At 44.2% G+C, this 16,218-nt stretch overlaps 1 protein-coding gene across 4 annotated transcripts; it reads left to right on the top strand.

Moving 5' to 3' along the window:
* The first annotated feature begins 1,026 nt into the window (after positions 1 to 1,026).
* Positions 1,027 to 15,143, top strand: ptbp1a (polypyrimidine tract binding protein 1a). Of its 4 annotated transcripts, none has more exons than XM_068580000.1 (17): positions 1,027 to 1,139; positions 1,271 to 1,449; positions 2,240 to 2,293; positions 2,561 to 2,588; positions 6,124 to 6,184; positions 6,379 to 6,551; positions 6,935 to 7,081; positions 7,205 to 7,375; positions 7,602 to 7,712; positions 7,909 to 8,089; positions 8,532 to 8,609; positions 8,797 to 8,951; positions 10,354 to 10,387; positions 11,491 to 11,583; positions 11,722 to 11,938; positions 12,207 to 12,284; positions 12,412 to 15,143. In XM_068580000.1, the coding sequence occupies exons 2-17, from the start codon at positions 1,442 to 1,444 to the stop codon at positions 12,542 to 12,544; spliced, it is 1,722 nt and encodes a 573-aa protein (XP_068436101.1). In that variant the 5' UTR covers positions 1,027 to 1,139; positions 1,271 to 1,441; the 3' UTR covers positions 12,545 to 15,143. The 4 variants fall into 4 exon arrangements, with proteins under 4 accessions (XP_068436101.1, XP_068436099.1, XP_068436102.1 ...); XM_068579998.1 differs by having other exon boundaries at positions 1,029 to 1,139; positions 2,558 to 2,588; XM_068580001.1 differs by lacking the exons at positions 1,027 to 1,139; positions 1,271 to 1,449 and adding an exon at positions 1,906 to 2,006 and having other exon boundaries at positions 2,558 to 2,588.
* The last annotated feature ends 1,075 nt before the right edge of the window (positions 15,144 to 16,218 follow it).

Genomic DNA, 16,218 nt, shown 5'->3' with positions numbered 1-16,218 from the left:
TTATGGGTTTCTGTTACTCATCAATTTTACATTTTAGGAGATGCAGTTCTTTTTCTTCTTCTTCTTCTTCTTCTTCTTCTTCTTCTTCTTCTTCTTCTGCATGCCTTTGCCTACTTATTATTACGTATTGAGCTGTTCATATTAACTTTTAACTGGTTATGTTGGTGATCTACTTCTGGTTTTAAGTTGTGTCCTTCAGTTATTGTCACCCCCTCTTCCCTTTTGCAATTTTAAACTATACCGTGTTTTTCTACAGGATACTTTCCACTGTTTGTCGACAGTATCTGGGGAATTACCAGCTTGATTGTGTTGTGCCCCACCAAAACCAATCATGTTGTTCACACGTTACACTGAGTGGTGATCAAACTGCAGGCCGGGCGTGCCCTGAATCAGAATACTTCAAACCACCAGCAAATTTAAATGGATCCACAAAGTTTCGTCATAATGACTTTACGTGTCTGGATTTGTTATTGTCCCCAACACTGAACGACAAGTTACACTGAAGGTTCACCAGTAAGCAAACATTAGCTTGACTCTAATCTTACCGGCATTTTCTTCTATTTAAAGTAGTGAAATCAATTAAACTACTATCTACTCAAATACTGTGCATTTACTGTTGAGTTCAACTACATTTCAGGGGACAATATTGTACATTTTACTCCAACACATGTATGAGACAGCTAAATGTAAACCTACTTTACAGATGGTCATATATACAAAACATATGAGCATTTTTAGATATAATGCATTGTAGATTAATCTACTCAGTCTTATATGAAGGTAGCATCGGAACCAGCTTCTCAACACATGTTCTGATGCTACTTCCATGAATGCACATTACTTATTCAATTCAAAAATACGCACCCACATGGGTCATATTACAGCACGATTTAAGACAATTTTGCGGTTTCTGCACTTTGTCAGCACTCTTAGTTTTAAACACGGATGTTGTGGCTTATTTTAAATGCGCCACTAAAGACACTTCCTTGGTTTTCATCTTTGAAGGTGTGTTTATGCTGCTGACTTGAAGAATATTCATAAGATTGCATGAGAGCGCGTCTCCTTTATTGACCCCGCAGCCCCGTCTTTAGGACTAACTCGACATTACTGGCCGTCTTTTTCTTCTTTTATTTCATCAAGTACGTTTTTTTTCATCTTCTTCTCACAAATAATCAAGGTTTACTCAAAAAAAACATGACTACTTGATATGATGTTCTGGAAATTTGCCGCGGCCTTCTTCTTTTTTTTCTCCCTCTATACAAAATGATAGTCGTCTTGTCCAATCACGACTCGAGGAGAAGCTTGTCCCCGCCTACTTTGGGCTCTTGAAAGTGCCTGGACTAATCAGCGCTCGCCTCCGTGTGTTCAGCCATTTTGTAAGAAAATCAAGCAAGTCTGCCGCCCTACCTTCGCTTCAGACCTGCAGTTTTTTTCTTGTGCAATGGACGGGTAAGTGAAAAAGAACCACACTTTAGACTTGTTTATTTAACGCAAACCCACCGCCGTGTTAACCATTTCCATATATATGTTGATTATTACGATGTATTTTGATCGCGGCGGTTGCTTCACGTAACCGTTAGACCGAGAAAGTTTTGAAACATTTTTTTTTTCCTTTTTTTTTTCTCTCTCCCTCTACCATCAAAACATGCAACAGTTAGCAGGAGCGTAAGCTAACTAGCTCGAACGGACACAGAATATATATTTATTTTGTATAAAAGAAACTTAACGCAAAGCGAGCGTTACTCGACGAACGCGTATTGTCTAAATACTAACGTTAACGGAAACGTTGTGGCAGCACGCGGCGGCCGTTACAATATAGAACGTTGGCTAACTACCATGGTAACTCGGTTCCACGGGCGCTCGAGCGCTATAAGCTAAAGCAACGTGTCTCATTTCCGCATTCATTTGTCTGCGGAGTGCCAGGGCCATGTTTGAAGATCCCTGGCCTGAACGTTGTACGTTGATTGAATCTGAGACTTATTTCTATACCTGGTTGTCCACGCAGGGTAGGAAACGCAATATCGTGTTTTGAAAATCAAGCGTATTATTGTTGTTTTACCATTTTGATCAGTTAAATTCGTTTTTTTTTTATAAGACTTCAAACGCAGCAACCAGTGTTGCATTGAACTCGGTCAACAATACGCTCGACGTTTATTTGAGAGATTTGATCATTGTTTTATTATTGCTTATAAGTGAATAATCTGAAAGTTTGATCTTATGTTTGTTTTATCCACTACAGCCGCCTAGACGCTGAATTGTACCCTTTGGGAACCGGCTACGTCCCTGAAATTGAGTAAGTATTTGTACATTGTTATTGCACGGCATACTTCAATTGAAATTATTCAATTTTCTGCAATGCTTTTTCAAGCTTCGGAAATGAACAAGGAAGTCCCTCTTTTTCTTCTTTTAAACCGTACTATCTTGGATCAATACTTGCATAGTTTCCAGAGTGCAGACTGTTAGGCTGTTCTTAATTGTAAAATAAGATCCCATCATGGATTATGGGTAATTGTCTTGGTTTTCCTGTGTAATAATAAAGTTTCTTTCTCTTTCACAGCAGTGTCCATGACATATCCGTTGGCACAAAGGTAGGCATATCTTCATTTTGCAGCTCTGCTTCATTTCACTTTCCCTTATTTCCCTGACTAGACTACAGGATGCATGCCACATGTTCAAATGTGGGTGTCGACATGAAAAACGACTTACACGGCCTTTGCTAAGTAAATACTGTCATTAGAATAACATCATAATCAAAATGGCTTTGACATCATGAGAGCTTTCTTTACATTTACAAGTCAGTGAAAATGGAAAATAACTGCGCCCGACACCGGGGACTTGAAACGCATAGTCTGTCAGTTTGCAAGCGCTTCCTCTATAATTACAGAACTGCTGTCCAAAGCCATTTCTCATGTGTAACGAGTTTTCAGTTGCAGGCTGCCTTTTTAAAGATTTATGATATGCAACAGTCGACGCATTTATGTTGCGGCAATTCTCGAGACATGAGACGTTTGATAATTCAATTAGAATAGATTATATGATGTGGGGCTTTGTTTTCCTGTTTCTGTTGGGTTGTGCGGCTGCAGGGAAATGAAACTTCCTGTTTATTGTGTGTGCGTGTTCCTTAATAGCATGTTAGCCTCGCTGGAATGTTAAGAAAGCAGCTGAATCCTGCCACGGTGCTTCTACTTTTTCAGCCTTATTTCTCGCACAAGCTTATTTTGCCAAACACCAGTGAAACAAACCAGCAAAGCATTGTCCCATGTTCCTCTTTTTGCACACATCTATTATTTATCATCTCTAGTGATGTTGTGTTATGTCCCTGGAATATCAGTTCTTGTTAATGTTTGTGTGCAAACTTGTTAGGCGAAGAGCACAGTTTTTTTTTTTTGTGGTCAAACTGCTTGTTAACTTGCATACCCAATAAAAATGCCTGGCTAAGTAGTAATCCATGGCAACGGGGCCTCAGGCACATATGCGTAGGAGGCGTAAGTGAACTCAACATAGGGCTGTAACCATCCCGTCTCAACTGTCTTCATCGTCCCGGCCAAAGGTCTTTATGCTGTTTAAACAAACACCCCACCCCCTCTATTCATTTCAGTAAAGCGTGTTTTTCAACTTTCTAACAATGCAGGCCGTACTTTGACCTGTGACGCTTATTATATATATATTTATTTTTCTTTCTGGATTTGATATACTGTTGTAATGATAATGCTGAGTTATGGTGTACTGCCTTGCTGGAATCTGTAATTATTCCGTCTGGGCAGAGTGTCTGGCATTCCGCGGTCACATTCCAATCTCCCCCCTCCGGTCCCATGGTGAGGCTCCCTGCCCCCCACTGGCAGAGGCTGATCACAGTGAACAAACATGTCTATACCTGTGCTCTCCGCCTTTGTGTTTTTTATCTTGAAGGATTACCTTTTACCAACCCCCACCGCTCAACAGAGTCCAAAAGCAGGTCCCTAAATGCTTTAAGGGCCCATGTTATTTTTCCTCATCCCTTTTGATGCAATGCAAACCAGGTGTGCAGGGAAACTGTCCCTAGTTCATGTTCCCTTTTTTTTTTTTAAGGATATAAAGGTAGGCTGGTGCTGGTAAGACGGAGTCGCGCGTCAGTTTCAGCATGTGGGCCAGCGATGTGTCACCGTCTTCTAACTGGAAGCTGCTATTATCTCGTCAACACCCCGTGAAAACAAAGGACGTGAACATGTCGATACGCATTTAGCAGATTTTTGTTTGAAAATGGGTTTGGCACCGCCTTGGAGTCGACTTTTTATACGCTCCTTTTTTTCTTAGCTTTGGAAATTAACTTTGTGCTGCTCTGCACTCCCCCCAAACGTTCGAGTTATAATAATATTCATTTATTTGTTACATTCATCCTGCTTTGTTTAAGACTTTGATGTTTCGGCTCTGTACTACACACTTAATGTGTCGTTAGCCTTCGCTCCGTGGTTATTTTTAGAATGAGGAAGTAAGGAAGTATGGGGGGAGTCCTGCCATGGAACCATTAGTCCCCAAGAGGAAGTTTAGTCAAACCCTGGAAGCAGGCCTGATATCGCTGCTCTTCCTGTTTAGAGTCGGTCTGCTGACTGACAATGTGACGATGCCCGCCCACAAGCATCCAGTCAGACGAGTCATTTCCTTCATGGCTTGCATCTGGTCTTGTTTTTTCTTTTACAATGTCCTCCCAATGAGAACATATCGCATGTCGTTTTGACTTCTTTCACTGGTCACTCCCATATATATATATATATATATATATATATATATATATATATATATATATATATATATATATATATATATATATATATATATATATATATATATATCCCTTTTTCTTTTGTCAGACTTTGCACCTTTTTGTAATCCTGGCTCGGTATTTGCATTCCATTTATGTATAGATTTGATCATTTGCCAAAGTAGGTGGGCCCCTGATCCAGAGGCCGCAGTTAAGTAGGCATAGGAATGTCTATTGCTGCTCCGAGTTGATGAATTTAGATAGTAGACCTCGTTTGTGTGGGCCTCCGGAGTGAGAGTGAGCGATTTAGGCCAACCATCTGGAAGTCAAAGGGTAGTTTATTCTACTGCATACTGTGTTGTGCTCTCATAGCAACTAACTCTGTACCCGACACCAGTCAGAGCCATGACCAGAGCGCTCTCAGATCACCATATGCCTCCTGCCTTGTTTGAGTAGACTTTGCAGCCTGACTGTAAACCCCACCAACGTGCATAATTAAAGGCCAAGATTCACAAGGTGGAGTAGAATGCTTGTAAACCTGCATGACTGGTTGTTCGAGAAGCGCTCCAGGACACTTCAACTTCTAAAGAGTCCTTGGGGCTCCATATGTGTGTGCGCTGCCGTGTAACAATGGCCCTAGTCTCAGCTGGAACAGGACATTCATTGTGGGGTGTTGTAGAGCTTAGGCTGCTGAGCCACTTCTTGTGACTGCTGTACTTCATCTCGCACAACCACAAACTCACACAAACACGAGAACAGCCCTGAAACAGCACTTTATATCTACTGGAGAGCGCAACGGAACAGAAGAGGCTGTTTCAGCAGACAGTAATCTAGTGTGGGCTGCGAGTGTCCCCGTCTTGTCTTCCTATCCAGAGGGCTTTGGTGTGTTATCCTTCCTCCTAATACTGAATTATGAGAAGATGGGTTGTACCGACTGACAGCTGCTGTCCAGCTAAGATGTTTTTGCTGACTGCTATGCTTCAGGGTTGAATAGTAGCCTTTTCTCCCTGAGTGTGATTGGCATTATAATTTAATATCGTGGCACATTGCCTCGAGGTCAGAAATAATGGCCTATTTTTTGCCGTGGCTACGAGTTGGTACAAGGAATTACTGTTGGGGAACAGTATAAAATGGTATGGGAAGAAAAAGAATACGATGAGAAGTCAAATATCCTCGCTGACAAGCTGGGGTCATTTAATTATTTCTAGCGAGGAAGGTGGGGTTCTTCTCAAGCGGGCTCGCTCGGTCCTCTTTTGGTTATCAGATTACTTCCTGCTCCATCGCACAATGGCTCAGTAATACGAGAGCCGTGCTCTCCACCTGCTAGGCCGTGCCCGCATCGGTGAATGCACTGAAGTGAACCATTGTCTTCTGTCTTTCCGCAGAGGGGATCCGACGAACTATTTTCTACCTGCATATCCAACGGGCCCTATATCATGAACCCAGGTAAGAAGAGAGGGCGGCGGGGGGTTTGTTGCCATGGAGGGTTGAATCCTTTTTTCTTTTTTTTTATTGAAGTGCTTGTGGTTTGTGTCGGTTTGTGTTGCCATGACTATCAATCCATTATTCACGAAAGAACCAGAGCCCTCTGTTCCCTCCCTGATTGTATCTGCTTCTGTTTTTTTTTTTTTTTCTTGCAGCCAATGGCAACGACAGCAAAAAATTCAAAGGTGACGTCCGCAGTCCCGGTGTTCCATCACGTGTTGTCCACGTACGCAAGCTGCCCAACGACATAAATGAGGCTGAAGTTATTGGCCTGGGACTGCCCTTTGGAAAGGTCACTAATTTGCTAATGCTGAAGGGGAAAAACCAGGTAAGGACACTGATAAGTGCCGGTCTTCACCACCAGGCCGGTGTGATTGGCCCTCTTTATGCCACAGATCTTTGTTGCCCTTTGTCCTAAACATGTTGACTGACCCTTTTGTCACATCTCATGGTATAGTAGGTACTAGCTGAGACATTGAATCCATTTTGAATGTCTTTAATTCCTGTTTTCCAATACATGCTGTTATGTGTCAAACAACAAAGGGGTCACATGAGCTTTGGCTCTTTGTACATGGTGCTGGGTAATGAAAACGCTCATAGGGTTCATATCAGACCTGATTATCTGCATCACTTAAACATTGCCATAGTGTGGCACCGTATACGTGATGGGACCGTCGAATGAAATGCTTTTCTCTTGTTCCTCCCCTGCAGGCATTCTTAGAAATGACCAGCGAGGAGTGTGCGCAGACGATGGTGAGCTACTACTCCTCTGTAACCCCCGTCATCAGAAACCACCCCATTTACATGCAATACTCGACTCACAAGGAGCTGAAGACCGACAACTCCCCCAACCAAGTGGTAAGGATTTGTAATCTGACACACAAATTAAATTACTGTTGCCATTGCACCACAATCACCGATTTAATTTATTACTGCGACCCTTTCTCTATCCATGCTAAGAAGTTTTCTTTTCTTTTTTAGCGCGCCCAGGCAGCTCTGCAGGCGGTCAATGCTCTGCATGGCGGTGGGATGGGGGGCATGGCTATTCCAGCAGATGTGTCTAGCATGGGAGGAGCCGGGTCCCAGAGCCCCGTGCTCCGAGTCATCGTGGAAAACCTCTTCTACCCCGTCACCCTGGATGTTCTTCACCAGGTACAGACTACAGTTACCTCGTTGTTGTTTATAAAAGGCCAGTGTGTAGGCTTTAGCGGCATCTAGCTGTAAGGTTGCACATTGCAACCAATGTAAACGTCTCCAGTTTGCCAAGTGTGCTGTTCAAAGAGAAAATATGCAAATGTGCTCCCTTTATCTTCCGGTACAGTTTCAGTGTGTGTGTGTTGTGATTTTCCCCCTAATTGTGCCGTCTCCACCTCCCCAGATTTTCTCTAAATTCGGCACCGTGTTGAAGATCATCACATTTACCAAGAACAACCAATTCCAGGCTCTGATCCAGTATGCCGACGGCATGACAGCTCAGCATTCCAAACTGGTAAGACTGGTACAGCTAATGCTCTGTCATGATGTTTTTCAGTCTGACATTTTTGCACAAGGGTTGAGATTCAGTTCAGTGTAAACATCTTGAGACCCATTAAGATAACTGTGTGATGTGTTTTACACCACGTCGTTTAGAGTTTAAACACAGTTTCATGTTGGCTCAAGTCTAAATCCTCAATTCTCTGTCTTAGTCTCTGGATGGACAGAACATCTACAATGCCTGCTGCACCCTGAGAATCAGCTTCTCCAAGCTCACCAGCCTCAATGTCAAGTACAACAACGACAAGAGCCGGGATTACACCCGTCCAGACCTCCCCACTGCTGATTCACAGGTCTCCCTTGACCACCAGACCATGGCAGCTGCTGCATTTGGTAAGATCGGGGCATGATTTGTAGAACAAGGCACCGTGGGGTCTTAATAGAAGTATTGCATTTCATATTCTCAAATGAAGGCCTTTAAAAGTATCGCATTTGTTTACACCCGTCTTATTTTACCGCTTGTATGTATTATTAGGTTACTGCGTGATGTTATTGACCATGAAGTGTGCTGTGTGCTTGAGCACTGGCGTTTATCAGTCAGTTGTCGGGAAAGAAAGCAAAAAGCCTCGCTCGCGGCTACTAACAAGCTAATGCTAGAGGTGACGAAACAAGTGTCGTTCTAAAAACGAAGCTGCATGGACAGATTAAGGGGCCGAGGGAGCAGAGAATTTGAAGTGGGATTAAAAAGAGTCTCAAATTCAACTTTAAGAACCCTGGAAGAAGTCTTTGTTCTCACTTGTGGTGTGGTTTTTGTTTGTGTTGCTTCCTCTCACAGCTGCTCCGGGCTTAATCTCAGCCTCTCCTTATGGTGCAGCGCATGGCTTCCCTCAAGCCTTCGCCATCCAGCAGTCAGGTCAGTACACACACACTTTATTTCACCATGCTGCCCTGTATGTGATCCAAATATTTGTCTGCTTTGACGCGAACATACTGGATATATATTACCCAGTTTTCTCCTGACAAGATCTCTTCAGTGTGTAAAAGAATAGCAAGTAATGGTTAAATCCACATAGATGAAGTTAACCCTTTGTTCCTCTTAGGGCTGTCAATGCCCGGTATGCCTGGCCTGGCGTCCCTGGGCGTGGGCCACGGCGGCATGGCCGCCGCCGCGGCTGCCGCCAGCCGGCTCGGCCTGACGGGGTTCGCCACCGCCGGCGGACACCACGTGTTGTTGGTCAGCAACCTGAACCCTGAGGTCAGTACTCTCACTGGGCCCGAACAGAGCCCCGCTCTGCCTCCTCCAGTGCAGCGCCGAGAATCGTTAAACATGTTACAGTGCCATTTTGTTTACACTACGGCTCATTGACCTGGATCCACTTGTATATAAGCGCTCCATTGTTTTGACCTTCCCACCACTTCCCCTGTGAGCCGACTAGTTGGAGAACACCCCCCCCACACACACACCCCTCAACACAACAGTTTTTAATGAAAAAGGGCGTCATGGAGTCAAGCGTCTTCTCTTTCAGGACCTCTCTGTGTTTGACCAAACCTGCTGCATTTCTGACCTGCCACTTTTGCTCACTGTGAATTTTAAGTTTATTCAAAAACACTAACTTCTTTTTTTTGTTTTTAAACCTACCATTTCATATCTTCATTTTTTGTCCATTAGTTGAAATCATTCTTGAGTTGTTGGAGAGACAATATTACTTTTTTAACTTTGTATTTTGTAAAGAAACGCACTCTTTTTTTTTTAACAAATATATAGCGTGTAAAATGTATTGGTAGTCTGTCGCACTCATTACATTTACTGTAGTCGTTACGTCAGCTGGTAGTCGCAACAGGATAACTATAATATACATTCAGATTTGACTGTTTTATTCTAATCTAAACAAACAACCTGTAATCACAAGTACATATTGTCTCTGCCTTTTTTCTGTATTTCATTGTTAATCTTTTTTTTTCTCTTCTTTTTCTCCTAGTGTTCCCATAGTGACAGTGCATTTTAATTTAGCCAGTACTACTGTCTGAAGCACTACATTTCTTTGTGTATACTGACCTTGTTTTTTTACTTCCTTTTTTCCCTCTCTTCTTTCTCTGTCCCCCTCTCCCTCCTTTTGTTTTAAAAAAACAACCCCCTCACCTCAACTCTTGCCAACTGACCGCACGCCCCACGACCAATTGTTCCCTCTCTCCTCCTCCTCCCCTCTGCCACTCGTCTATTACTACAACTTCCCCAAAATCCATCATGCCCAATTTGGTCACCACCCACAATTTGTAAACTCAACAAAAACACCACATTGGCATCTCTCTCATTGGTCTCCACCCCTCCCGATTTTTGCCACCATCTGCCCCCCCCCACCCCTTCTACTTGTCGTCTTCTCCACAACCTCATCCTCCTCTTCCTCCTCCTCCTCTCTCATGCTGTTTGAATCCTCTCCCCTTGTCCTCTCTCTCTCTCTTCATCCTCTTCGTCCCTCATGCCTCTCCTTCCTCCATGGTACTGTGGCCTTCCTGTGGACCTCGCTGCCTGTGGCCTGCGGACATGTCCCGACTCCACTCCACTGTCCTCCACTCCGCTCCGTCTCTTTTCCCCTGTCCCCTGTTCCCTTATCCCCCTTTGGCCCCCTGCCCCGCTGCTCCCCCTGCTGTCTCTAAAGAGCGTTACGCCACACTGCCTCTTTATTCTTTTCGGTACGTTATCATCCTTTCATCTCCTTTTTTTATTACTACTGTTACCTGGCAAGGTGGGCATGTCTTGTCTCATGTTGTTGGCTTTGTTTTGTTGTTTTTAACCGCTGATGGCTCGTCATCAGGCTACAGGGCTTATGAAGGGTGGGGGTGTCTGTTTTTGTTTATTTGGGGGGGTTTTGTATGACCTGTTTTTGGTTTGTTGTGGGTTTGTGTGAGGAAAGTAAGGTGAAAACACCACACAAAGCGGCAGCATTTCATTTCTAACAGGGCTGGGTTTTACTGTCCACGGGCAACACATTTAGTTTTTTTTCCATCTTCAAAGAGCACAGCCCTCTTAATGGAAGCTTTGCCTAACTAAATAGAAATATGGGGATAATTTTTGTTTTTGCGACTGAGGCGGGAAGGCAATCTAAATTCTAAAGTGTCGCTCCCTCGGGAAGAGGATAAAAGTCAACACTTTATTTGGTTCGGCACGGTCCAACCCGAACCCGTGAAATTTCAGCGAATACCATTTTTGCTAAGTAGATTTCTCTACGGTCGCCTCGAGTCACTTAGAGATGAAATGCTGCTGCTTTTTAGTGATTCGCGAGTTGACATATCCCTCCGATTATGTCACCATATTACTCCTCTGCGGTTTGTCTCAGTTACTCTAATGTAGGTATGTGCATGTTTAGTTTATTCCTGCATGTGTCCTTTTATTAAGCCCCCAAGTTGGTGAAGTAGTCAACATTTTCTTCACTCTATAGCGATCAAACCAACAAAACCACTCATATTTTACTACTTTTTTTCATTTATGCCTATAAATCACTACCTCTCCCTTCTCAGGCTTAACCATTTTAACCGTCGGCGTCTGTGTAATTGTAATCCGAGAGGTTTACGTCGGCTTAGTTCTAGATATCCCATGCAGAATTGGACGGAAAATTAGTAGGATAGCCTGACAATTACTGATTAATCAGACGGTGTCCTCTTTAGTAGCCGTGTGAATATTAATGCCGCCCGACGTGATGGTTTACATTGTTTTTGTTGCTGTGGTTGGCTCTGTAGCTTAAGGCTGTGTCCTGTTGTTGCACTCGTGTCGTGACCCCTTCCTCTTCCTCCCGCAGGTGTGTACGGCGACGTGATGAGAGTGAAGATCCTGTTTAATAAAAAGGAGAACGCTCTGATCCAGATGTCTGATAGCACTCAGGCTCAGCTAGGTAGCTACTCTCCAATCCCCAACCCCCCTGCAAATCCGTATCATTTTCCTCCTCCATAATCTTTTACCGTACATTGTGTAGAGGACAGCGTTCCTCCAATGGAAGCATGGGGATTAACTAATCCTGCCGTTTTCTCAGCCATGAGCCACCTGAACGGCCAGCGTCTCCACGGCCGGGCCATGCGCGTGACCTCGTCGAAACACACCACCGTGCAGCTGCCCAGGGAGGGCCACGAGGACCAGGGCCTCACCAAGGACTACAGCAACTCACCGCTGCACCGCTTCAAGAAGCCCGGCTCCAAGAACTACTCCAACATCTTCCCACCCTCGGCAACACTCCACCTCTCCAACATACCGTGAGTTCATCCTGCGCGAGAGCCTCATTTCCATTCCCGCTCTCTCCAGCAGCTTTTGAGCTGTAAGCTTTTCTCCCCCTTTGTAGTCGTGACTCATTCTTTTCTATATTCGGCGCTTGGGATTAAGAAGTTGTGCTCCGTACTTTCTATTCTGCTCTAGAGATGCATTTTTAGATTTAATCAGCCCTCTTTGTTTCACAATACCAGTAAATAAACCGGAAAATTGTGAAAGCTTTGTGTAAACGTCCAGTGTTTCCTCTGTTTTCAGACCTTCAGTGGTGGAGGATGACCTCAGGAGGCTTTTTGGCAGCTCAGGAGCCACAGTCAAAGCCTTCAAGTTCTTTCAGTAAGTCAAGAGTCCAGTCACTTCGTCTTCTTCAATTGCTACGTCCTAATTGGTTGTTTGACTTGTATGCAAATGGCTTCATGTCGACTCTTTAATAACCCGTTGTTCCCTCTCTTTATTGAACCAGGAAAGACCGCAAGATGGCCCTGATCCAGATGGGCTCAGTCGAGGAGGCCATTGAGTCCCTCATCGAGTTCCACAACCACGACCTGGGAGAGAACCACCACCTCCGAGTGTCCTTCTCAAAGTCCACCATCTGAGTGCCGTTCCTCCCTCTCCCTCCGAGCGCCATCGGGGGGTTTCCTTCTGTGGGCAAATGGCCCACCGTTGCATCTCGATGGTCGAGGTCTCTTTCTAGACTGTTGCCCCCCCGGTCGCCATTCTTAATCATTCCTCTCCTCAATCGGTTTGGGTATCGCATTTAATCGATTCTGCTTCCCGATTCCTGATCTTTGTCGTATGTCCCCAAAACATGTTAAAAATTAGATTTTTCTTTTGAAACCGTTAATTACGGTGTTTTAAATTACCACAAAATCAAATATGAGTATGTCCTCCCCCACGAAGCTTCATTGTTGCTGGTTTTTACTTGTTTGTATTGAAGTTACTTTGGCCAACGTCACCCGATTCTGACCGGGGGAACTTCTAAAACCAGCGTGCTTTGAGCCGCAGTGTGTTAGAGGAGAGGGAGGAAGTGTTCCCACTGAGGGATTACATCTTCCCGTATCACTACTCTCTTTTTTTGTGAAGCTGCGCTCCACATAAGCGAGAACACCAGTCGCACGCATCGGGCCGAGACGACGTAAACGACTCGGCTCAGGAATCGGTGAACAGAATCAACGTTTTCGTTTCCAGTTAAGGGAAGAAAAAAAAGTCCTTGGTACTCAAACCACACAATTGGTTCCATCATTTAGTTGGTGATCGGGGTTCTTGGCAACAATCTGCAAGGAAACCTGTCGTATTGGAGGGGAAGTAGAGGCAGCCGATGAACTGTCACTTTAGACCAAATCGCTTCAATAAATAAAAAAACACAAAAGAGAGAAGAAAAAGACACCCAACACCACAGATGTTCATGTGGATGAATCACATCCACACAAGACACACTTCAGCATTCCTTTTATCGTGATAGTCATGTGGATATATCTGTGTGTGCGCGTGCCTTTTTTTTTTTTTTTTTTTCGATGCCACTTTGACCCAGTTTGGCCAGTCAGACGGTTCGATACAAAGGATTTAGTTTTGGCTCACGGACCACCAAACGATTTAATATCCCAGTATCCATTTTGATTTTATCTTCTTGTAAGTACCCGCCTGTTTTGGCTTCGGGGGATCCACACCACTATCTGGAGTCATTCGATAAGGACGCCTTTTCTTTTTTGCTTCTTCTCTTCTCACAATATCTGTATCTACAGTCTCGTGCCTTCCTTTTTTTTAACCCCCCAAAACCAGATTGCCTTAAGCATCGCTCTGGCTTCATTCGGCAAAGACGCGGCTCTCAAACGCCCCCTTTTTCATGCCCTGTGGCGTTCACCAGCATTAAAACATCGGGGAGGAAAAGCGGCTCATTCAAAAACTTGAGTTTTTCTATAGATTTGTACGCATATCCCCATTAAATGTACGTAGAAACTATGAATGTATGTCGGTTAGTTGCCTAATATCCTCGCTAGGTGATGTAGCTCTGTTTAGGTGTTTTTGTGGCGGGGGTCGGGAGCTGTAGCCGGCCGTCCTGTCGTACCGCCCCCCACCACCCGGGGGCGCCATTTAACCATATTATGTTCATCTATAAATGTGGACGCCTATATATATTCATTTATCTTTTTCTTTTTAATGTTAGTGTTGACATGTATCACTGCTACGCTTACCTTGATACCCGTACGTAGCGGCTGGGTTTGATCATTATCACAGTGCCTTGAGTTTTTAATCGTGAGGCCGAAAACCTTTTTTTTTTTTTTCTTTCTTTTCCCCGGTCAGTTGACTTTGTTTACCTCTCGTTCAGGTGATTTTATCTTTTCCCGCTCTGCAAAGATGCCTTTATCCCGTTGTTGTACATTCAGGTGATAATACCTGTGAGAGAGCAGCTTGGAGTCACTCAACGTAACAACAGTGTGTCTCAATATCCTAAACCTACTTTATATCTATATATACATCATTTATCTTAACTTCAGGATTACAGGGCGGGGTTCGCCCCCTCGCCCTTTCTTTCCCGCCACATCCAGGTATCTTTAGTGCACTTTTTTTTTTTTCCCCTCCCTCAACGATCGGTTCCAGGTTCGGCGCCGTCGCGCCCGAAAGTCTTAAAACGTCGTCACATTCCTGCGTGCCTTCGAGCACCGGTTCCTCCGCAGCCTTTTTTTTCGACCACTGTAGTTTTTTGGGGGGGAAACCAGACACAGATTTTTCACTCTGGCTCTTTATTTTTGTAAAAGATTATTATGCATGGTTTAACGAAAAGCTTCATGTAGCTACAGGCGACTCTTGCTGTTATGGACCAAAGTATCTTCTACCCCCCCGGCTGTGATTGGTTTGTTTTTTTTCTGTAGTGTTGTGATTTCTAAAAGTTTTTTTTTCTTTTCTCACGAGTACACGAGGCGTCGGTTTCCCCGCCTCTCAGATGCCTTGGACGACTTTAAATGTCACATGAAGTTTAAAATGTGTGTTGGGTGTCAGTCTATACTGTATATCGTATCCCATCCCGTCGGGTCGACATTACAAAGAGCCGGCTGTGATAGTTTGCTTTAGTGCGGATACTTAAATGAACCACAGTCTTAGCTGTGATGTTGATGGTGTAGAAGATTATATGCCTTTAATTGTCTTGTTTTTTTTTCATTTGGTAAAGCTTTTATGTTTCTCTCTTTTATACGGGGGGGTGGTGGGGGTGGGGTTGTTGTACGAAGCGGGGGATTGATGGTTGTATATATTCATGTTTTTGTACCACAATCATTTGGATTATATCCACTTTACGTTCAAAACATGTATATTTTGATAAAAACAATACAGACCTATTGAGCTCTGCGGAGCTGTAAAAAAATAAAAACGCAAAAAAAACTTTTGTAACACAAAGACATTAAACCTATCTGAACACAAGAGTCTCTGTATGTGCCCCGCCCCCTCCTCCCCCTCTTTTATTTTAGTTTTTGCCATTCTGTTCTTGTCTCTTTGCATCTTCTGCTGCCTTCAATAAATCTTTAGTTTGTTCCTCCTTTCATCTGCCTCATTTGGTTTTCCTCTCTGTCCTGTGGAGCCGCTGCTCCGTATCAACACTTTGTAACATTTTCCACGTTTCCCATCCTGTTTTACGACCGGTGGGTTATTTTAATCTGTTTTATTTTTCTTTTACTACATTTTTTTTTTTCCAACTTTTTGTACTCATCCCATCTGAAACCTGCTCGTCTCAAGCCGACCTTCCTCCCTCCTCCTCGCTGGGGAGCCGTCGGCGTGCAGGAGACTTAATTTGATGTGAAAACGCCGCTCTCGATTTTTATATTCCCCTAATAATCCCCCATCATCCTCCACTCGGCTGTGACCTTTTCCCCGGCTTTAGCGGGTCGGTGTGACTCCCAGGAGAAGCGGCAGGTTGCTGTGGAAACTTTGAAGTCGCCTCGACTCATAAGAGGAATAATGAAGATTAAAAACACAAGCGTATACATCTGACATCTGTGTTGTCCATCACAGAGCTGTCATGCACCCTGCCGGCCACCAGGGGGAGCTGTTGCTCTCCGCTGGCGGCCGCTGAGCAGAGGTGACTTTACCTGCCACTCACACAATGTCAATAGTTAGTGGCTTAATCTCGAGTGCCTGCCTGGGCTTTCTGGCATTATACCTTTTTTTTTTTCTCCTCTTTTCTCTCCCTCTTCGGCTTCCCAACAGAGCGGAGGAGAGGATTAACCTCAGATCCTCTGCTTTTTGAGACGGTCGGGTGACAAATGAGAGGAGAATCGAG

This window comes from Clinocottus analis, unplaced genomic scaffold (genome assembly GCF_023055335.1).
Source record: "Clinocottus analis isolate CAN_PGR_092001 unplaced genomic scaffold, fCliAna1.0.p SCAF_17, whole genome shotgun sequence".
NCBI lineage: Eukaryota > Metazoa > Chordata > Actinopteri > Perciformes > Cottidae > Clinocottus > Clinocottus analis.
The sequence above is the reverse complement of the archived record's forward strand: the minus strand, read 5'-3'. Positions and strand labels throughout refer to the sequence as shown.